The following is a 23,652-nucleotide window of genomic DNA, read 5'->3' as shown; positions in this document are numbered from 1 at the left end:
CGTGGCAACACTGTACAAGCATGGAAATGGAAGCAATCGAACATATTTCTCCAACCTTCCAGAATATTCTAGTTGATTCTAGAATCGGGCTTCTTCGCGGGTTTCCAGGCACGGACCGGAACGCGTACTAGACTTAATCAAAATGATGTTGTAAATGATTTCTGTTTCTTTGCGATACAGTGCAAAAGATTCGAATAAGTGTTAATTATTATAAAGCATTTAAGTTATTATAATTAATTTTGAAGTTAACTATTTATTCAAAGCAATAATCGAACTGATATGAATACAGTATTTATCTTGATAGAATATTCCAGATGATTCCAGAGAGTAGGCGGAGCTTAGTTTTCCGGAAGCAGTATCGATGAGCCAATGAGATGTTGTGAGAAAAAACAGGTGATCTTTTATAAAGCGAAGCGCCACGCTAAGGTTCCATTACTGTCGAAGGAGATACGCGAATTGGAACGTTGAAGTTTGCGTGTGTAAGGGTCGACTCGAGTATTTCAAGGTATGTGGCGTTTGCATTTTGTTAACTTTTTTTAGATCCATTTTATCGCTGTGCTGTAATAATAAGTTATTTACTTTGACTTGTACTTTATCTGTGTTCAGATGCCTGAAGACGTTGAGATGCATGAAGCCGGCGAGGTGGAGACCTTCGCCTTCCAGGCGGAGATCGCCCAGCTCATGTCCTTGATTATCAATACTTTCTACTCTAACAAGGAAATCTTTCTTCGGGAGTTGATTTCGAATTCATCCGATGTAAGTACTCGTTCGTTCATGTTTTTTTATAGTGGTTACGATTGAATGAAAGGTGGCGGCTTTCTCTGTTAATTGCCATTTTAAATTCACAAATTGTGATCCAATCTTGAAAGCGTCCAGATACCGGCTTGGGATTGGAAGCACGTGGTTGCCTCGGGAATGTATGGTACCTTTTTATTAGGCTGGAGTAATTTGTCTATCGGGTAATTGTTACTGGAAATTTGAGCCTTCTACGGCGTGATTGCACTACCGTAGTTCTTTTTGGATGCTCGCTTTAAATACCTCTTGAGCCATGCTATTCACTTTTTCCCTCCATTTCCCATGAGTTTCGGTTAAACCTGTGGTAGAGAAACTAGTCAACAAAATTTGCGATGGTAGTATATTTTACCAAGTTGGGTAAAACACTTTATTCGTGCCATTGTTGCGGGGGTGGATCGCTTAAATAATTTTTTCATGCAATTGCATTTTGTACTCGAATTTTCTTTTACGTTTGATGCATGCTTTTGGTAATTTCATGGTCATGCTGCGAGGTATTAAATTGATACAAGCTTTTTGTAACATCAACTTGATTACATTGAGAGTAGCGATTGTTTTTGGTTCAAACATTTGCAGGTACCTGTAATTTTTTTGATAGTAAATATCCTGTGGTTTTTAGCCTTCCTTACAGTAGGTCTTTCATTGGAGAAAAATTTCTAATTTATGTCTTTAACTTCCTGTGGAAGTAATTTACGTTTAGTACAGGGTTACTTTGGAAGCATTCGGTTTCTCTTTTGAGCAGCATGCATTTATAACTTTTCATTCTATTGTTTCAGGCTCTGGACAAGATCAGATATGAATCCCTTACTGATCCTTCCAAACTGGATTCTGGGAAAGAGCTGTATATCAAGATTGTTCCCAATAAGAATGATCGTACTCTCTCAATCATAGACACGTAAGTTTTTCAGATGTTTTTAGCAATGGTATAAAATTCCCCTCAGCAAAGGCCGATAAGGTGCATGATGTAAGACTATATTGTAGCCCTTCCCTTGCACATAGTAAGGTGATGTGTATTGTGGTTCTATGCACAATCCCAAACAAATAAGACAACCTGGCCCAATACTTGAGAAATGCATTTGTATGCCGTTTAGCTGAGGGCAAATTATATACCTTCTAATTTGAGCTAATATATTGACTTTGTTGCCAGAATTGATTTGTGCCCCCCTCTTAGAATATGTCCTAGGCACAATTGCAGTGGTAATGTTTGTTCTATAACAAGATAGTCTCAGTCTGGTATTTGAAGGGGCTCAAATAAGTCGAGCCTCGTGTCGTTAGATTTACTTGCACATAAAAATTCCTGCAGGACAATTATAGCGCCTTGGTATCTCAAACTAGAAGTAGTTGATGGGATGTGGGGGCAGATATTGTTCCATGCACATGCTTGGATTAGAGATTAACTTGTCAATTAGCTGACTGACAAATGATCCTTTCCCTGAATGAGTACTTGCTGCCTCTACCAAAACTTTCCCTTCTATCCCTGAAGGGGGCAGTGGGCCTACTAAGACTGGGGAGGTGGTGGTATGGTGAAGATCTTCAGAGAAGGAAAAAAGGTTTGGTAGCGGTGGCCTATACTAGGAACTGGGAATTGTCCCTGCATCCTTTCATGCAGGAGAATGGGAAAACTTCCCGCAACAGCCAATGGTCGGGAGCAGCCCTCTATCTTCTGGCTTGAGGCATAGGGCCACTTAATTTTGAGTAGTGCTTGTATGTACAGCCAGGTTAGGAATAGAAGTAATGATCAATGCTTTACTTCTCGCAGCCCAGTACTCGCTACATTTAGCTGCGCGCGGAGCGACTGTTGTTTGTTTACAGTCGTAAAACCGGTGCTCAGTTCTGCCAACCTCCATACTTTGAAACTGAGTGAGGTGCTTTGATAGATTGTTACAAGATTGGCCTGGTCTGGTTCTTGCCGTGCGGACTGTTAAGATAGGATCTGGACAAGACCATTGGCCTGGACGGTTAGAAGCGGCCCTAGGCCTCTTAGTTTCGTGAGGAAACGCGATTGGTCTGGACGGTTAGGATTCTTGCCGTGGACGGGATGGACAGGACCATTGTTGTCTGGACAGTTAGTAGCCGCGAAGCGGCCCTAGGCCTCTAGTTTCGTATGGAAAGCCGCATAGTTATGTTACATGGTGTTTTTTGTTTGTGCTTTTATTCAGCCGGGGTTGGTAACGCAATGTATTTATCAGCATTGATGGCAATGACGTCGCATTGCGTTCCCATTGACCAATGAGAATGCAAGAAGCTACTTAGCCATGGATGATGGCGGCTGCTACTCTTTATTAGGTTATAAAAGTAAATGTACTTCTGGGGGCGGGATGGTGGGTTCCTAGATTTCGCGGTATTAATCTAGCCCGGGAGGCACTACATTTGTAATGTTATAAGCGAGTGGAAATTAATGCAATCTTACTTGGAGTGTGTCCGAGAGGAGAGATCTGTTCATTGTGATGTCCAGGAACCCACCAACCCGCCCCAAAAAGAAAATCTACTTTTATAACCTAATTAAGATTATTACACGCCATATTCATTTCTCGAGTAGCTTCTTGTATTCCTATTGGCCCATGTAAACTGGCACATGATCTTCCCGAAAAGGAACTTCGTTATGCGCACCACGAAGGTAGAGGGGTAGGGCCGCACTCGGGGAAACTAGGGGTCTGACGCCGCTTCGCGGCTTCTAACTGTCCAGACCAATTGTCTTGTCCACAGCAAGGATCAAACTAATAATCACCACCACTACCAGCTATCAAAGCAAGCATAGTTCCTAAGTACAGAGGTTGGCAGCACTGAGCACTGCTGAAGATCATCCTTTCTGAGTAGGCCGCAAGCGAGGAAACAAACGGGAGTCGCCACGCATGAATGCTGGACTGATTGCATCTGTCCCGTGACGATTTGTGACATAAATTCCTGGTATCTCCGAAAGCTGTAAAAGTAGTTGGCGGAACATGAAAATGGTAACCTGATGAAATTTACCCTCATTAAAAGATTGTGGCACGCATAAAATAACGTGTCCACCCTGTGTGTGCAAGTTGCTATTTACAAGAGTTCTTCTCAAAAATTGCGATTGGAACAAAATTGATGGAATGTGGTTTTTTAACCATGTTTGGACAGCATAGAATGTTCGTCAGATCCACTGATTTTTTTTTTTTTTTTTTATATGCAACACCAGATACGTAGACTCAGCTGAACAGTCGCTGTACTGTCCTGGCCAGGTTGGACATTTTAATCTCTTCTAATTCTTCTGGTTTGTCCAGACATTCTCCTTTTCATTATAGCCCAGCACTATAGAAATTCAACTGGAGAGCTTACGAAAAAGTATCCTTCCGCACTCGAGCACGTCCTGTTCCCCCTTCTTGTCTTCGTTCTCCATCTCTGCCACAACCAGCTTATTAACGCCGAACGTCTGACACGTACTTCATTCTGAAATGGTGAAGCATCAAACTAAATCGCTTTCTTTCACATAGTTGTGTACTTTGATGGCGTACCATACCTAATTTATTCCTTTATTGACCATGTGAAACTTAGATTACTGACAAATAGAGGTAAGAGAAGCAATTTCATAATGCAATTTGTGTGAGGCACATGGAGACTTTCAACATAAGTATACGTTTCCGCTCTCATGCAACAACTGTCAGTGGCAGTTTCTCACAGTTCAAAAAGCTGAAAACCCCACCCGTGAGTGGGACTGCTAAATGCAATGTTTCCAGGAATGTTGTAAATATTGTAGTCTCATCATTCGGAAGGTAAAAACACTGTTCCCCTCATGACAACATTTCTCGGGTAGAGGGTGGTTACGAATATAAAGTACAAATTATTTATTATCATCGAATACGCCAAGAATCCTATTCCTTTACAGTGTTAAGTCCCTTCCTGTTTTATTTACGCCAAGTGCATACTTTGAACTGAGCTGACACATCAACCTTTCGCGAATTTTCCATGGAGTTTAAATTCCAAGCGAGCGGCGTAAACACTGTACACAGAGAAACGCCGGTCAGCTGCGCCGTCTTTTTCACGTCTTCCACAGCGGATTCTAATATTGTACGCTACTGTAAACGTTTAAAACAATTTGGTTTAGATTTCGTACTTTTGTCCACTTTTGTTAGCTTTGAAGTATTTCACAGGGAACTCGAGCGTCACAGCATCACACGTCTTGCTCACAGCTGGCAGCCATTATGAATACTGAACACGCTGTTGCAGTCAGTATTGCCAAGTTTTCTTGGATCCATCTTTGACGTTGCACATATTAAGCAAAATTATCAGCAATGGAATGAACTTGAACAAAGCTTACTAAGTACACAGTGCAATAAGATATCAATATCATATTAAATTATTTTTCTACATACACCACGGAACAATAACAATTCATAGCCATCGACGTATGTAATACAAGAGTTGGTAACGAACCCAAATAACATACAACCTTTGTTATATTTTCCATTTTTATACAGGGCAAAAATGTTAGATTCGTCAAGTCTGTTCACCAGAATATCTAATCAAACTGAAGGAAGCTCCTGACTTCACGAACAAGTAACAAACCTAGGGAACTATTTGGTGCTGCGGAAATCTTTTCACCGACCAGAAGTCTTGACATCAAAGGGACCGCCAATGTCTTAAGTTGACTCTCAGTATAGCCACATTCAGCTGCGCGCTGTACGACTAGTTTTACACGCTCGCGTAGAATGTTGTCGAGGTGATCAGGGCTGCCAACCTCTGTACTTAAGAACTGGTGGTGGTGGTAATTGTTTAGGGTGATTCTTGTTCAGGATTCTTGCCGTGGACAAGACCATTGGTCTGGACAGTTAGAAGCGGCCTTAGGCACATAGTTTTGTGAGGAAACACAATTGGTAAAATTCTAAAGCTGCTGCAGCCCTGTATCTGCCTCTATATTAACGCAAGTATTAAATTACTGCTGTTGTATTGTTTCCTTTACATGGTGTTTTTCTTTGTGCTTTTATTCAGCCGGGGTTGGTAACACTATGTATCTTATCAGCATTGGTGTTGAACATGTGTGTGAAAGTCCTGCCATTTCAACTTTGTGTTCCAGTGGCCATTTTAAGTCCTTCGCTCTAGCTGCTTTAGAATGAAATCTTAATATTCATTTATACCAGGAATGCGTGCGAATGTGATTTTTGACACCTCTCTATCGTGATGAGTATATAGATTGTCAGCTCTCTTTCTTGTGTTCTATATTCGTTAGACAAATTTTGGCAAACTTTTAATTTATCACTTGATCGAAATAGCATTGTGCTTTGTTTAATGGTGTAATTATTAATCTATGCATTTCCTGCTAGGTGCATGACGAATTCAACGTGTGAAGGATGAGTTCATACCATTTTTGGAACGCTTATCACAGACCGATCATCTTGCTCACATACTTCCTGTGAGGGAATAGAGATGCGTAATTTTTAGTTTTGTAGCCTTGTATAGCGATGTGGTTTTGAGACGGATATAATATACCGTAGTACTCCTGTATTGTTAAAGACGTGCAGAATAAGCAATTTTGACAAAATGTATCTTCAGATTTTCATATTAAAATCTGATTTTTGGTTTTCTAAAGTTGGCAGTATGCTGTAGCCAGACACACATATATATATATATATATATATATATATATATATATATATATATATATATAAATTATAAGATCTAGATGATGGCCTGATAACTGAACACATTAAATAGTTGCAAACTTTTGAGTGGTAGTCATTGCCTAGCATTCATAAGTCTTCTGAAAGCCGTTTTCAGGCAGGTATGGGCTGCTGCGGGTGGAAATTGAGGACTACTTGCGGCACCTTCATCAACAGCTGGCCATAACAAGCTGGAATGTGTGTGATGTTCTTTACATATATTCATTTTTTCAGTGGCACTCTTATTGCTGAATCTGTCTTAAAGACAATATTTCCTACGTGTGGATCTGCTCACGTTTGTAATGTAGATAGCCGCCATGATGAATCACACTGCCGTAAACAGAACTTTGTGTCCCTGTACTCGTTTTGCTCTTGACACAGTATATGAAACCGATGTGTTTTTTTTTTTTCTCCAGCTAATTTATCTCCCCCATCCCCCATTGACAAGGAATCCTTCATAGTTTTTGCTTTACTTGATTAGACTAGTGGCTGGATATAACACTAAAGTGGAACCAGATGCATAAATTCAGGGGAATAAGTAGAATAATTTTGCAATGCTGTTTTCAGATAATTATTTTTGTCAATGTTAAGCAGAACTATATGCTTGTTGACTGCATTAATAGATACTGTGATACAAAAGGTTTTCTTCACAACTTCATGAAATGCCATTTTACAAATAGGTTAACAATTGGAATCAAATTATGGCAACGTTATGTTTGCAAAGTGAGCTGCAGTAGGCTATCTTGTTTAGAGCACACGATACATTGTATTGCCATAGTCTCAATTATAGCCAGTATAAGTACTGTACTACAGAACAAAGCAAACATTTATTATTCTGTTACAACCTAATGAAATTGATTTGGGAAAGCAAGAGACAAATGTAATTACACATAGGTCTCCATTACGCAATAACAACGTGCAGAAGTACCGTGTTCTACATCTGTAAGTTCGTGTCCTCATCCAGAGGAAATTGCTGCACAGTTTTAACCACATACCATTTTCTGGCAGTGTCTGGATTCAAATAAACCTGGGCCCCTGAGGAAGATGGCTAGTAGCATCCAACCATTATATTGAAGAGGTGGCCTTTGGTCATATTATAAAAAAGAAACAAAATGGTCTCTGAAATGGTGTAAGACTTTTAGTGCCGGGAGATCCCAGGACAGGTTCGGCTCACCAGGTGTAGGTCTTTTGATTTGACACCCGTAGGCTACCTGCGTGTCGTAATGAGGATGAAATAATTATGGTAACTTTAAGCGATTCTGAACTTTTCTCGTGTAATTTTTTATACTGTACGTGCGGTTTCGATGTGGGGAATTTCAATAGGTCCGACATAAAGTCTCAGCCTCGTTATCAGAAAAAGTTCCTCTACTCTCTTCCCTACATTTGATAATGAGAGGTCGAGACCATTCACACGGTCGATCATTACGTGAGGCGAAATGTTCTGAGCAAAATGCATGAACAGCTTAAATATTGTTACATTTCATGGAAAAAAAATTATTTGCCTATTTGAAATAATGATTGTTACCATGGTATGTTAAAATAATTCAATTTTAAAATGAATCGCTTCCCTAGCAGTGTCAACCTACGTTAACATCTTATATAAAGAATATACCAAGTATGTATGGAACCAATATTTCTGATCACATTTGCAGTTATTGCGAAGCCATTTCCTGCGAACTGTTTTTCTTGTAAAGTTATTACATGACCACTTTCTGAAAGTTTGGAGTAACGTAGCCAATTGTTGCATAAAACTCTGAAATCCCACTGTTATTAGTCGGCAATGGCAGCACGCGGTGAGAAGGCAATCGGATGCGAGTGCAGTGAAACGCATTAACTTGCACTGTTTGCGACTCGCAGCGTAGCGGTCCATTTCTTCCATCAGCGCACGGAGCCTATATACTGTGGTCCTGAATACCACCAGCCACCGAATATGACTTGTACATTTACACCCTAATGTGGGTAGTCTTTCAGATGCTTATTTATAAAGCCGTTCTTAAATTTCAAGAAACTGCCCTCTGCTCTCAGAAAATCCTACGATCAGTTACTTCAGAACATTTCCTTTCTCCAGTTGCAAATACAGGATTTATAAATATTTTCTGATGGTGGCTAGATTTGTTTCAGCTTCCATTAACACTTAAATTTCTCACTTGTACAGTAAATGACTGCCGGTGATACTTTTTTTTTTTTTTTTTTTTTTTACCACTGATGCTTCTTTATTTGGAACAGTGATCACTCCAGAAATTGTAATCAAATTGGTGTGGCAGGAATGAGTAGCAGGTTGTGGAATTTTACTTAAAAAGAACAGGATAAAATCAATGTATCCTCAGGACATAAAACAATATCAGACAGGTAAACGTTAATGGCAGTCCAACTACAGTGGAACCTTGATTCTTCGGTTTTGGAGGGACCCCGAGAGGAAAACGTACATCACGGGAAGGTGGAAAATCCAGGAAGGAAAGAGCGAGCAATCAACAATTTGGCTAAACATAAAGAAAAAAATGAAATCTGTATAGTTGTCATCTTGCAGATACTCTTAAACCAAACCATACCGTACCTAACAGTCCCAGTGGGCCTTCTGCCTACCAAGCGACGGCCTCTGTCCGAAGGTCTGCAGATTAAGCGGTGACGCGTGGTTAGTGTGATGAATCCTCTTGGCCATTATTCCTAGCGCTCAAAATTGTGGTTGCCATCTCGCCATTCAATAGCTTCTCAAAGGTCATCGTAGAATGAGAACCTAGAACTGGCTGGGAATTGAACCTGGCCCCTCTGGGTGAGGAGGCGGGCAGATTGGACTGCGGGGCCTGCTTGAAACATTAATTACCGGTATAAGACTTTAAAATCTCAACTTTAAATATTGGTCACACAGTCGACCACAAATAGATCTTTTAATCATGTAATGTGTTAAAATAAAGCGCATTAAATACAAAAGTGCACAACATGGCAGCGTTTAATCTTCCATTGTAATTTGATCACCAGTATGCTGTTAAATAATCGGTATGTTCAATAAGACCATTTATATTGGTATCATGGATAAGTCGAATAACGAGCGTAAGCCTTCACTGGAGCCTGTACATAGTAATGGTGGAAGTAGCTCATGATTTTTTAAAATTACTTTTCGGTTGTAGTCTGCTTCCATGGTGTAGTTAGCGTGATTGAGGTACTTCTCCCCAGTTGTAACCCCCCTGACCGAAAGTTGCGCTCCAGGACGAATTTAACATAAACGGTTTATAAAAGTTATACTCCATTTATTAGCAAGCCAGTTTGTTACTATTCGCTGCCTTAGATGTGCAGTCAGCTGGCATGTAGACTACCTGCATTAGTGTGGCCACAAGGCTGCCACGTTCATTGAAAATTAGAAAACGACACAATTTCAAATTGTGGTGGCATTCGCCCGTAACCTTACTTTTTGTCACAATTTAGCAGGACTCTAGATGGAATGCTAGGGCTTGTGCACCCCACTCCCTTTGCTTGCCCTCCCCTCCCCCTCTCGCTCCCCCCTCCCCGGAGCACAAGTTATGTCTAGCCTCTATGAATCCTCCCAGCTGCACCCCATTCCGTCTTCAACCTATGTATTGCGAACACTTAGAGAAAGCATAAGCCTTCACTAGAGCCTGTACATAGTAATGGTGAAAGTTGCTCATGTTTTTTTAAAATTACATTTTGGTTGGTAACACGCTTCTGTGGTGTAGTAGTTAGCGTGATTGAGGTACTTCTCCCCAGTTGTATCCCTACCCCCGACCCAAAGTCTCGCTCCAGGACACTGTCCTTGAGAAGTAAGGGGTGGGATCCTTTGCAGTCTGAAGGGGGTGGGGGGGCACCCTGGAGAGTATAAAGACATGGAACATATTTCTCAGGGAATGAATCGGAGTATAAAATCAATTTTTAATTGTCGTCCATTCTGACAAGTGACCACTGGCATTCTAACTCCTTTAGTAGAAATGACTTACATAATACAGCATTGCAACAAACAAAACTTTCCATAGTTAATAGGCCTATAAATGCTACAATGAAATGAAATCTTAGTTCAGTCTCAAAAGATAAAAGGAACAAGTGAACTTCCTTCCTTACAGTAAACTTGGCAGAAGTCTATCCTTCCATAGTGAAATTGGAATCCCCTGTCATCTACCACTTCAGCCATTTTTTAAGTCGCAGACACCAATCTTATGGTGACAATTTGGTGGGGAAAAGCCTTGGAGTGGGAAGGAAGTCACTGTGGCCTTTATAGCCCCAGCATTTGCCTGGTGTGAAAATGGGGAAACAAAACAATCTTCTGGGCTGCCAACAGTGGGGCTCGAACCCACTATCTCCCGGATGCAAGCTGCGCGCACAACACTAGTCCGATAATTTTTCTTTGGACATTGCCACAGACCCTTCTTCACAATAAATTGCAGTACATTCTGAAGATGAAGCGTGTGCGTATAACAGCTCGCGTCAAGAAAAAGGTATGAGGGGTGTGAGTTGTGCAACATAGTTCGACATTGATTGGTTCTTGCATACCGGGCGAGTTGGCCGTGCGTGTGGAGGCGCGCGGCTGTGAGCTTGTATCCGGGAGATAGTAGGTTCGAATCCCACTATCGGCAGCCCTGAAAATGGTTTTCCGTGGTTTCCCATTTTCACACCAGGCAAATGCTGGGGCTGTACCTTAATTAAGGCCACGGCCGCTTCCTTCCAACTCCTAGGCCTTTCCTATCCCATCGTCGCCATAAGACCTATCTGTGTCGGTGCAACGTAAAGCCCCTAGCAAAAAAAAAAGGTTCTTGCATGTCTTCACAAGGTTGGAGGAATTGAGGTCAGATTGTTCCTTGTTTTTTTCCTGGTGGAAATTCCCATGAACTATCTGTGGTGACTTCAGAGAATTCCCCCTTTTGTTCGTGTGGTAAACAGATCTTGAAATGACAAGATAGTACTGTCAAGCACATCAGTTGCATACAGTATAATGCACTAAAGAAAATAGGCTTCTTTAAAATATTCAAAAGACACCAAATAGGCACCAACTCCTGAAATAGGCATTTATAGGCATAATAAAACAAACTAAATCTACCCTAAAGGACCCTAAAGCAGATTTATTTCAAAAGCCTGCATTTCTGAACACAGGAATAAATAAAATAGGTAAATTCACGTCAATTACGTTTCAAGTCTTGAAGGGTATTAACATTTCACGTATAATTCCCTTAATTCTATCTGCGGAATTAAAACAAATGTTGAGGTGTCAATCTTAGCGTTCTATCTTATTACATTGTTTGAAACTCCTGAAAATTTGCGAGTACAGGATTTCGCCAGTCCTTGAACCCTTCTTTAAAATTGTCGGTGCCCATTCTTTTAGTCCGAAATAATGCTTGGTTGTATAATGTGCTAAATATTCTTGAAGTTAAATCTTAAACGTCATAACCTATCGGGATATGCTGTGTTTTAAAAAAAATTGGCCTGTCTGCTTAAAGCCTACATTCTTGCTTGGTTATTTTAATTTTATTCTAACGTCCAGCTGAAGTTGTGCAGCTCTTTTGCTACTTTTACTTATGTGGACTTTTAGCTTTGAAGTTCCTCATTTGCCACATACATGAATTTTGGGGGTCACCAAAAGAAGAAAATTTTCACAAATGTTAAAACTGCTTTGGTACACACGCGCTGGGAACTACGATCCAGACTGGGAAAAGCCTGTGATGCCAAGATGCTTGGCTTGTGGGAATCCACCCATTTTCATCCCTGTATTATATTGTTCTTGTACACAATGCAAGGGGGAGGTTAATTAGCCTGGTTGCCTTAGTTCACTCCTACAGTAGAATTAAACTAACTTTGTGGATTGTACAAGTGTTACATGTGTAGTGGAGCCATTTTGAAATTTATGGGGAAGGCAGAGAATGAATCTGCTTTAAGTTGTGCTGTGACTGCTATACATGGGGGTTGTGGAGTTGATTTTAACTGTAATATTCAACAAACCTTTTTCTTTTTGTGTAAAAGTGTTTACTATTTCATTTTTAATGGCTGGTCTCCTTTGGCTATGAGCTGTATTTTTTACAATGCCATGTTTTTTCTTCTTTACAGTGGGATTGGTATGACAAAGGCTGATTTGGTAAACAATCTGGGAACAATTGCCAAATCTGGGACAAAAGCATTTATGGAAGCTCTTCAAGCTGGTGCTGATATATCCATGATTGGTCAATTTGGAGTGGGTTTCTACTCTGCATACCTGGTGGCCGACAAGGTTACAGTGTCGTCAAAACACAATGATGACGAGCAGTATTTGTGGGAATCTTCTGCTGGAGGATCCTTCACTATCAGGCCTGATCCAGGAGAGCCCCTTGGTCGTGGTACAAAGATAGTCCTTCACATCAAGGAGGATCAGACGGAGTTTTTAGAGGAGAGGAAGATCAAGGAGATAGTTAAGAAACATTCTCAGTTCATTGGTTACCCAATTAAGCTTCTCGTAGAAAAGGAGAGGGACAAGGAATTGAGTGACGATGAGGTGGAAGAGGAAAAAGAGAAGGATAAAGAAGAGAAGGAAGGTGAAGGTGATGAATCTAAACCAAAGATAGAGGATGTTGGTGAAGAGGACGAGGAGGACAAAGAGAAAAAGAAGAAGAAACGTACTGTAAAGGAGAAGTATACAGAAGATGAAGAGTTAAACAAGACTAAGCCAATCTGGACCCGCAATCCTGATGACATTAGCCAGGAGGAATATGGAGAATTTTATAAATCTCTTACGAATGACTGGGAAGACCATCTGGCCGTCAAACACTTCTCTGTAGAAGGGCAGTTGGAGTTCCGAGCATTGTTATTTGTTCCTCGTCGCGCTCCTTTTGACCTCTTTGAAAACAAAAAGAGGAAAAACAACATTAAGTTGTATGTACGTCGTGTCTTCATCATGGACAACTGTGAGGATCTTATCCCGGAATATTTGAACTTCATTAAAGGTGTTGTGGACAGTGAAGATCTACCTCTGAATATTTCCCGAGAAATGCTGCAGCAAAACAAGATATTGAAGGTAATTCGTAAGAATCTGGTAAAGAAGTGCCTAGAACTTTTTGAAGAATTGACAGAGGATGGTGACAACTACAAAAAATTCTATGAGCAGTTCAGCAAGAACTTGAAACTAGGTATTCATGAGGATAGTACAAACAGGAAGAAGCTTTCAGACTTGCTACGTTACAACACTTCAGCGTCAGGTGATGAGGTCTGTTCGCTGAAAGATTATGTTGGCCGTATGAAGGAAAATCAGAAGCACATCTACTATATTACAGGTGAGAACAAAGATCAGGTTGCTAATTCGTCTTTTGTTGAAAGGGTGAAGAAACGAGGTTTTGAAGTAGTCTATATGACTGAACCAATTGATGAGTATGTAGTTCAACAGCTGAAAGAGTATGATGGCAAGCAGCTGGTATCTGTTACAAAGGAAGGTTTGGAACTTCCAGAGGATGAAGAAGAAAAGAAAAAGCGTGAAGAAGATAAGGCTCGTTTTGAGAACTTGTGCAAAGTTATGAAGGACATTTTGGACAAGAAAGTTGAAAAAGTTGTGGTTAGTAATAGGTTAGTAGAATCTCCTTGTTGTATTGTAACTTCACAGTATGGCTGGACTGCAAATATGGAGCGTATCATGAAGGCTCAGGCTCTCAGGGACACGTCAACAATGGGCTACATGGCTGCTAAGAAACACTTGGAAATTAATCCTGATCATCCTGTAATGGAAACCCTCCGCCAAAAGGCTGAAGCAGACAAGCATGACAAGGCTGTGAAAGATTTGGTGATGTTACTCTTCGAAACTGCCCTTTTGTCTTCTGGTTTTACATTGGAAGAACCCCAGGTTCATGCTGCTCGTATTTATAGGATGATCAAATTGGGTCTTGGTATTGATGAAGAGGATCCACAGGGTGGTGAGGAGGAGAAGGCTGATGCAGAAATGCCAACTCTTGAGGGAGATGGTGAAGATGCTTCACGAATGGAGGAAGTAGATTAATATGTTTAGGTTCATACTACTTTTCTCAAAGACTGAAACTCTCCAATTAACATTTAAGTTAGCATTCATCATTTGTTCTTTCATTCATTATCATTTCCATGTTGTGTTCATTGTTTGTATAGTCATTCCATTGTTGTACTTTCTTGAATATAATTTATTAGCCCTGGTGGCCAAATGTAAGTTTGTACCTGTAATTTATCTTGAAAGTTTTTAATTAAACTTCAGTGAAGTTTATTTGGTTGTTTGATCTGTGTATTTTGTTCTTTTCTAGTTCCTTTGAATGTATTTGAATAACCGTAGGATCCTACACTTTCCTAAACCTTGGTAATAAATTTTGAAGAAATCTTAAAAGATTTTTAATCTTAAGGAAGAGCACAAGCCTCAAAGACTTTGTGGCTCCAAGTGGAACTAGGGTATAGTAGCAACCTTTTGTGTGGTTGTAATCTCTAAAACAATTTGTTGGTTCAAAAATTTTGTACTGTAGTTGCTTTGTATATTTGAAATGGTGCAGTGTTCATTTGGAGAAAAACTAGTCAACATGAGGACAAGTATTTTCTATGTCCAAAAATTATTTTGAAGCATTGGTAAGTTTTGGTTTTTAGTCAGCTTCAGTAAATTTCACAGCTGCTGGGGAGGTTTCAGGAAAATGGCCTCCTTTTTTAAAAAAAAGCTTGGATGCTGCTAGTACACATCTGCTAGTTTTACTGAAAATTGAACTGTGAAGGAACAACTACCTGCTGTACCATAAAATGATCTGGTTTCTCAACGCAATTTGATTTTTTTCTTCTCCTGCGGAAACCTAATTTAAGTTAACTAGGGATTGTATAAATTCATTTTGGTTCATATTGATGATCACTATCAATGCGAATGGGAAGGTCCAGGTATTCAATGGCTATTTTCATATGATTGCGTAGTAAATGTACTTTCGGATTGATGAACTTCTTCAACAATTCCAACACTGCATTTGAAGTTTCTAGATGGCTGAGGCCTTAAAAGTACCTCTTTTACTACTGTAATATCCCATAATTAACAGTACAAACATGAAACTAGTCTGCGGTACACTCGTGCATAAATTCTTTTATTTACTTTCTTATTTGGCAACTTGTTTTTCTGCATTGGACATGGAAGCTTACTTCATGGTGCTCGCTGAGGAACTAATTCAAAACGGACATGGTTTTATGTGGAAAACCTCTGCAAACATTTGTGCATTCAGAGCAAGGTAAGAAAGTATTTTTGAAATTAATATTGTATTTGTAATTACGTTTATTGATAAGTGCTACTTATTCCTGAGTATTAAAATAAACATGTGGTTGTCAGTGTTCGAAAGGAAAGTGGAAAGTAGACTATAGTAGTGTTACACAACACTAAAATTACAGCAACATAATGAAAAATCTTCTGGGCTATTGTGCTGCGGTCAACTTCTTGTTCCTTCCAGAAGTGGACTACTGCAGTAGTACTTGTGTGGCACTGTGTAGGTACTTTCTGCTGTATCCCGCTGGAGACAACTACAGCTGTAATCAAAACATTGGAAGGAATGAGAGGAGTGGACCAGGGCTAATAGCCTGAAGATAATTTCATTGACACTGGCCGTGAAAGCCTTCATACTTTTATTTACTGCAACCTTCGAAAATAATGGTTTTAAAGAATTATGTTTTGAATTTGGAAGAGCTTGAAGTTACAATTTTCAAATTCAGGCCATTGAAATGGAAATAACTTGGATAATGAACAGGAGAAAATTAGGAGCAAGGGTCAGTTCTATATTAAGCATAGGTTAATTTAATCTCAAAGAATTAAGATTGGTCCTATTTCCTTCGTAGAACGTGAACGTTCACCAATAATCAGACTTTGTCATTGGGTTTTGGAAAGTGGAAACAACGCTCAGGTTGTATGCGCATTAAAAGGGAACTTTTTGGACCTGGTCCAAGAGTGAGGACTTGGTAACTTTGTGATGTAAAGTGCAGGATTGATTCACCAAAACTCGCTTGTAAGAGAAATGTGCAATATTCTGTGAAAACTCTTCATTGGTGAAATTTCAGTTAACTGGGGAGTGATGTTGCTTTCCATGGTTAATCCTGTTCTACATGTTGCAAAGTTACTGGAGCATTCCCAGATGTTGCTAACTGTTCTGTAGGTAATGATTGTTTTGCTGGTGTCCTATGCCTTACATAACATCTAAAATTTCAAGTACAGTAGTATGTTATACCCAGGATTTTTGGAGGGAACGTTTACTTTGGTTCATTGTTTCTGCTACAACCCCTGGAACTGTTTTTGTTTTAAGTGGTCATTGTTGAGTCAAATTTTGCAAATGACCGGTGGAGAGGAATCCCAACTGCTTCCGATGAAATAGCTTTAGGAATACAATAAAAATGAGCTGTTATAAACACAAGGTTACTTTTCTAAATGTTTGCTGGGCCAGCTCAATAGATGCTGCTTCATTTGGATCCAGTGCTTTTAGAACTACTCCCAACTTTCAGTAAATGTTCAGAATAAGAGTACAGCCCCAAGCCATGACCCCCAGCATATTAAAATAGCTAGGATTGTAAGGGAATATCTGAACCTGTGATGGAGAGGTTACAAATAGTTTCTTAATAGATGACAGCTTGTCAACTAATGGATAGCATGGACAAATAGTTCTGCTGTGCGATGGGAGTCAACAAGTGAATTAAGTTAGGTGAAATACTTAAGTGCCCTTGATTTAATCATGTAACTAGCTGTCTATTACTGGGAGAAGTAGATAGGGCACTATCAGGCCACAATTTCATTGAATCTATGACAAACTGGGCTACTGTTGTGTTCCCAGTGACCTCTAGCTGTCCTACATTAAGATATGGGGTAGTTCACTGTTTTTTACTAAGGGCCTCGACTATTATGGTCATTTCAAAATAACCTTTAGAGTCTGTTTTGTCAACACTAATTCTTCTGTATTGGTTTTGTAAGACTTCTGAATATTGACATTACTTTTTCGTGAGTGTTGGATTGTTGGCTGCTAGGAAGGCTTGACAGGTTGGAGGAAAATTGTTGGTTACTGCTGAAATGCTCCAAAAGCTGTTTTTCCATAGCAAATTCGTATTGCATTTCGTAACAGACTCCTTATGTTTGGATTCGTTTGTTCTGCAATACTTGATACCAATTTTTCACTACCGGTACTCGTTTCTGTTTGCATGCATACCTAAATCCCTATACCAAGAACATAAAATTTTTTCATCATCTGTTTACCCTCCAGGTTCGGTTTTTCCCTCGGACTTAGCGAGGGATCCCCCCTCTACCGCCTCAAGGGCAGTGTCCTGGAGCTACAGACTCTTGGTCTGGGAGTATGACCAGTACCTCGCCCAGGCGACCTCACCTGCTATGCTGAACAGGGGCCTTGTGGAGGGATGGGAAGATTGGAAGGGATAGGGAAGGAAGCAACCGTGGCCTCCAGTTAGGTACCATCCTGGCATTCGCCTGGAGGAGAAGTGGGAAACCACGGAAAACCACTTCCAGGACGGCTGAGGTGGGAATCGAACCCACCTCTACTCAGTTGACCTCGCGAGGCTGAGTGGACCCCGTTCCAGCCCTCGTACCATTTTTCAAATTTTGTGGCAGAGCCGGGAATCGAACCCGGGCCTCCGGCGGTGGCAGCTAATCACGCTAACCACTACACCACAGAGGCGGATATTACATTTTTTTTGCGCCTAAATTCCTATACAAGCAGTATTGAATTTTCAGTATTGTTTCACATGATGAAACTGCTCGGACCCACATTGTTAGGTGTAACGTACAATGTGGTCAGAAACGTGAACTGGGTATATGAGCGTTAAAGTACTGGTCTTGGTGATGGATTCTTTTAAAGGAATAATTCAATATTTCACATCATTAATTTTATCAGCTACTGAATTTTTATGAGTGAAAGGGGAAATCATGCTAAAAGTGAACCATAGTATGGGAAGTTACAAAATGTTGGTATTTGGGATTTCATGAGTAGGGAAGTGTGGTCTTCTGTTGCAATTGCCTTCTGCCAATAGTGATACCTCCATAATTTGTTGTTATTGTGCAACATTTTCTGGTATATCACGAGGACTTACGGTTCGTCATAGCAAGATTGTATAAAATCAGTTGCACTTCAATAGATTCACAATTAAGTATTTATTTTCCACCTAGTCGATTATATTTTTCATCTAAACAGTGTTATGTGGCTGAAGATGTTATAAAATATGAAACATGTACCACTTTTAACCATTAAATTGCCTTAAGCAATCATTGTATCGACTAGGTGGAAAATAATAAATACTTAATTGTGAATAGCAAGATTGGTCTAATTCGTTGACAATATGTCTCCTGGTATTCATTGCTTTGGTCAGGATTCAGATGCAGAACAGCCTTGTAGCAGTGGCTGTTACTCTGCAACAAGTGTTTCAGGTGATGAAACTGCCAGCAACCCACATTGTTGGATGTAACGTACAGGATAGTCGGAATCGACGTGAACTGGGTATACGAGCTGGTCTTGGTGATAAATAATTTTAAAGGAATAAGTCAATATCTCGCATAGTTGTCTATGATCACGATATCAACAGTTGTGTAAAATTACAATTTAGCATGCTGTCTTGCTCTCTCATGAATGCGGTTATTGGCTAAAGCGGTGGCGGGCATGTTCCATGCTGAGACGGCATACTTGAGCAGCCAGCAGTCTCATTTTATTACCTGCTGAATTTGCCAATCGGATCGCTTCGCACCCATTCAAATGGACTTTTGCACAGCTCTGTGGTAAATTTGCACACGACTTATGAAGGTTTAAGGGCCATGCCGAGAAATTAGCATAAAACGCGTTGGTTTCAGCCAGTTTCACCATATCGTATTTACTTTAGTGCGATCCTGTCACCTCGAGGTCTATTCAAATCCCTCCCCTGGAGAAGTTTTGTTCTTTGAATGGTGCTGTCATAGAGGTCTTTAGCCATGTAAAAGTTTAGCAACAGTGCCACACACAACCCATTTCGGTTTGCTTGCAAAGTGATCTGATTGGCTAATTTCAGCAGCTGAATTGAATTATTTAAAAAAAATATTTATCAGCATGACCAACGCTCTGATGGCGATTACCTAGTTCAGGTTGTTTACTCTGTATACTGTATTGTGGAATGCCAATCCTTGGCCTAGCAGGAGCCGGAAGAGTTTATGCCATACCACAGGTTTTTACTCTACTATTAATTCTGAGAGCACTGGTTTGATGATGCCCAAACAGTACAGGTAAGGAAAGCCCTAGATAACTTGTCAGCAATTGGGAGATGTTTAGATTTATCCTTTCACGGCCCATTATTGTAGACATAAGCTCTTGGGCTTTTGCAGGCTTTGTATAAAATATTTTACTTTAATACAGTGTGAATAACTGGTATATCCACCTGGCCCCTGATGGACTCGCGCTCATTATCCTAGTGTTTAGAAAACACACTTCCTTTCCATTCTTCAGTTGTATGTTTCTACCCTGCGAGTCATTCGTTGCACTGTATTATATTTTATTATTTATATATTTTTTTTATCACATTCATCCCTGATTCGTCTGATGACCTAGCTGTTACTTTGTAAAACACATACGATGTAACGTGAAGCATCTTGATTGGAGCTTAGATGGTGCCAACAGCTCATACTTGGAAGGCCAGCATACAATGAGCCATCTCGTAATGAATGAGAATACCACTTACTATAGCCCAACAAGAAAGCATTTTTAAATTCAAACCCTTATTGTTGAAGTCTTGCTGGTGAACAGTAGAGATTTTCTTCTGAAGCCACAGCAAAGTTCTCTGCGAAGCATTAAGAATTTCACCTTGTTTTCTTGACACGGCAAAAACCCAAAAGCTTGTTTTATTATCAAGTCTACAATTGGGAGATGTGTTTGAGAGTTCTACACAATATCATTATTGTTTGCAGGGGAGTCCATTGCAACTTAGCAAGGTGGCGTGGCCTTTTCACACACAATGTAGTTTTTAGGCATATATGGCCAAGTATGGGATCTAATTCTTTGCAGTAATGGATTCAAATATACTGTGAAGGTATTACATGGAGACTGTTGGAATTCAGTTGGAGGGACCCTTCACTTTGGATAAATAGGCCACAAAGTATTGTGAAGGGAAAAATGCAATTGGTATTATAAAAATGGACAATTGGTTCAATTCTGTTTATTTTGCTAATGAACTTTTAAAAGAAGAAAAGTGTGAAAATGAGCATTTTATAAAGGGCAATTAACTCGCTAAATAGGTAATGTATGGGCTCTTGGTTACTGTCAGGACCTCTGGTGGTGTAGATTGTCTTTTTCATGACAATGTATTTAGTCTTCCGACACTGGAGTCGGGTGCATAATTTTCTGATGAGTTTGGCCTTAAAATAAGCTTTTCTGAAAGAGTATGAAATGAAATTAGAAGAAATCGATCGTAACCAATACCCTGACAGCACTGTAATTCAAGATGGCCGAAGCTCAGCTGAAATTACCAACGGAGTTCAGAAAGGAGCCCATTTTTACCTTCAGGTCAGAAACCTTCTTTAGGACAGTCTGGTGCCTTTGATATCTAAGAAGACTGTATCAGGCCTACTTCATAACAATAACATGTTGGAGTCATCGATCTATAGACTGGTTTGATGCAGCTTCCATGCCACCCTATCCTGTGCTAACCTTTCATTTCTACGTAACTATTGCAGCCTACATCTGCTCCAGTCTGCTTGTCGTATACTTTCGTCTACTTCTACCGTTCTTACCACCTACGCTTCCTTCAAAAACCAGCTGTGCTAGTCCTGGGTGTCTTAAGATGTGTCCTATCATTCTACCTCTTCTCGTTAAATTTAGCCAAATCGATCTCTCACCACTTCAGTTCGGTATCTCTTCATTCACAATTCGATCTACCTATCTCACCTCCAGCATTCTTCTGTAACAGCACATTTCAAAAGCTTCTATTCTCTTTCTTTCTGAGCTAGTTATCATCCGTTTCACTTCCATACAATGCCATGCTCTCGAAAGTCTTCAGGAACACCTAATTTCTGTATCAATGCTCGAAGTGAGCACATTTATTTTCTTAAAAAAGCTCTTCTTTGCTTGTGCTAGTCTGCATTGTACGTCCTTACTTTTGCCATCGTTAGTTATATTGCTACCCAAGTAACAATACTCATCTACTTCCTTTAAGACTCATTTCCTAATCTAATATTACCTACGTCACCTGCCTTCCTTTGAATGCCCTCCATTACTTTTGTTTTGGACTTATTTATTTTCATCTTGTACTCCTTAGCCATGACTTTGTCCATACCATTCAGCAATTTCTCCAGATCTCCTGCAGTCTCAGATAAAATAACAATGTCATTGGAAAAATCAAGGTTTTGATTTCCTCTCCTTGGATTATGATTCCCTTTCCAAAATCCTCTTTGATTTCCTCTACTGCCTCTTCTATGTAAACATTGAAAAGGAAGGGGGACAAACTGCAACCTTGACTCATTCCTTTCTGGATTGCTGTTTCTTTTTAAAAGTCTGTGATTCTTATCACTGCAGACTGATTCTTCGTTCTCGGTATCTGTTCCCAATCAGCTTCAGAATCTCAAATACCTTGGTCCAATCAATATTATCGAATGCCTTTTTTTAGATCTACGTACGCCATGTATGTGGGCTTGTCCTTAATTCGATCTTCTAGGATCAGATGTAAAGTCAGGATTGCTACATTTCTTCTCAAGCCAAATTGATCTCCCAACTCAGCTTCAACTCATCTTTCCATTTTTCTGTAAATAATACATGTTAAAATTTTGCAGGCATGAGATACTAAACAGATGGTGCGGTAGTTTTAACACTTTAAGCACCGGCTTTCTGGGGAATAAGTATAACAACATTTTGCTGAAAATTGGACGGCACTTCTTCTGTCTCATACATCTTACACACTAAATGGAATAACCTTGCCATGCTGGTTTCTCCTAAGGCAGTCAGTAATTCAGATGGAATGTCATCAGTTCCAGGTGCCTTGTTCCTATTTAGGTCTCTCACAGCTCTGCCAAACTCTGACCTCAAAATTGGGTCTCCCATTTCATCAACATCAATAACCTCTTGTTCCAGGACCAAATCTTTTACGTCTTTACCTTGATACAACTGTTGGATATATTCCTGCCACTGTTGGATATATTCCTGCCATCTTTCGGCTTTGTCTTCATTCCCTAGAAGTGACTTTCCATCATCATTTCCCATTATCCAGTTGTAGCTAGGTAGGGGCAAATATGGTTCCTCTCTGCTATCTTCGATCTTTCCACCACTCCTCCAACACTGTGTCCTAGTCCAGGTTTCTTTCTCTAATACTGCGTTGGATTGTGTCCTTCCATCTCAATCGTCGTCTTCTGCAGCCTCTCCTTCCTTGCATTTCCATCACCTTCTTATTTGGCATTCTTTCATCACTCATTTGCTTTATGTACCCAAACCATCTTAACAGGCTCTTCTCTATTCTATCAATCACTTTTTCCACTCCAGTTTCTTCCCTGATTTTCTCATTATTTTCTCTTTTCTACTCTTCTGTATCATACTCCACAAGAACTTCATTTTGGATACCTGTATTCGACTGTCATCCTTCTTTGTCATTGACAAAGTTTCTGCTCCGTCAGTTGTTATGGGTACGTAATACATAATACATCTTGTACATCTTCCATTGGCACATCTTTATCCCATAACGTGTTTCTTACGCTATGATAGAAACAGCTTCCAGCTTGAATCCTCTTACTAATTTCAGCATCTATCAATCAATCAATACTGATCTGCATTTAGGGCAGTCGCCCAGGTGGCAGATTCCCTATCTGTTGCTTTCCTAGCCCTTTCCGAAATGATTTCAAAGAAATTGGAAATTTATTGAACATCTCCCTTGGTAAGTTATTCCAATCCCTAACTCCCCTTCCTATAAATGAATATTTGCCCCAGTTTGTCCTCTTGAATTCCAACTTTATCTTCATATTGTGATCTTTCCTACTTTTATAAACGCCATTCAAACCTATTCGTATACTAATGTCATTCCACGCAATCTCTCCGCTGACAGCTCGGAACATACCACTTAGTCGAGCAGCTCTTCTTCTTTCTCTCAATTCTTCCCAACCCAAACATTGCAACATTTTTGTAACGCTACTCTTTTGTCGGAAATCACCCAGAACAAATCGAGCTGCTTTTCTTTGGATTTTTTCCAGTTCTTGAATCAGGTAATCCTGGTGAGGGTCCCATACACTGGAACCATACTCTAGTTGGGGTCTTACCAGAGACTTATATGCACTCTCCTTTACATCCTTACTACAACCCCTGAACACCCTCATAAC

At 40.0% G+C, this 23,652-nt stretch overlaps 1 protein-coding gene across 1 annotated transcript; it reads left to right on the top strand.

Annotated features, from left to right (window-relative positions):
- The first annotated feature begins 367 nt into the window (after nucleotides 1-367).
- On the top strand, nucleotides 368-14,601 carry LOC136857858 (heat shock protein 83). Its single transcript, XM_067136871.2, has 4 exons — nucleotides 368-505; nucleotides 607-756; nucleotides 1,569-1,687; nucleotides 12,459-14,601. The coding sequence occupies exons 2-4, from the start codon at nucleotides 607-609 to the stop codon at nucleotides 14,365-14,367; spliced, it is 2,178 nt and encodes a 725-aa protein (XP_066992972.1). The 5' UTR covers nucleotides 368-505; the 3' UTR covers nucleotides 14,368-14,601.
- The last annotated feature ends 9,051 nt before the right edge of the window (nucleotides 14,602-23,652 follow it).

Source organism: Anabrus simplex, chromosome 1 (assembly GCF_040414725.1).
Source record: "Anabrus simplex isolate iqAnaSimp1 chromosome 1, ASM4041472v1, whole genome shotgun sequence".
NCBI classification, from domain to species: Eukaryota; Metazoa; Arthropoda; class Insecta; order Orthoptera; family Tettigoniidae; genus Anabrus; species Anabrus simplex.
This window is presented reverse-complemented; position numbering and strand designations above follow the sequence as displayed.

Excerpts from the sequence above, each read along its gene's own strand:
- LOC136857858 (XM_067136871.2), top strand. The coding sequence starts at position 607 with ATGCCTGAAGACGTTGAGATGCATGAAGCCGGCGAGGTGGAGACCTTC. Across the intron at positions 757-1,568 it reads TGATTTCGAATTCATCCGAT|GCTCTGGACAAGATCAGATA; the intron begins GTAAGTACTCGT and ends CTATTGTTTCAG. Across the intron at positions 1,688-12,458 it reads ACTCTCTCAATCATAGACAC|TGGGATTGGTATGACAAAGG; the intron begins GTAAGTTTTTCA and ends TCTTCTTTACAG.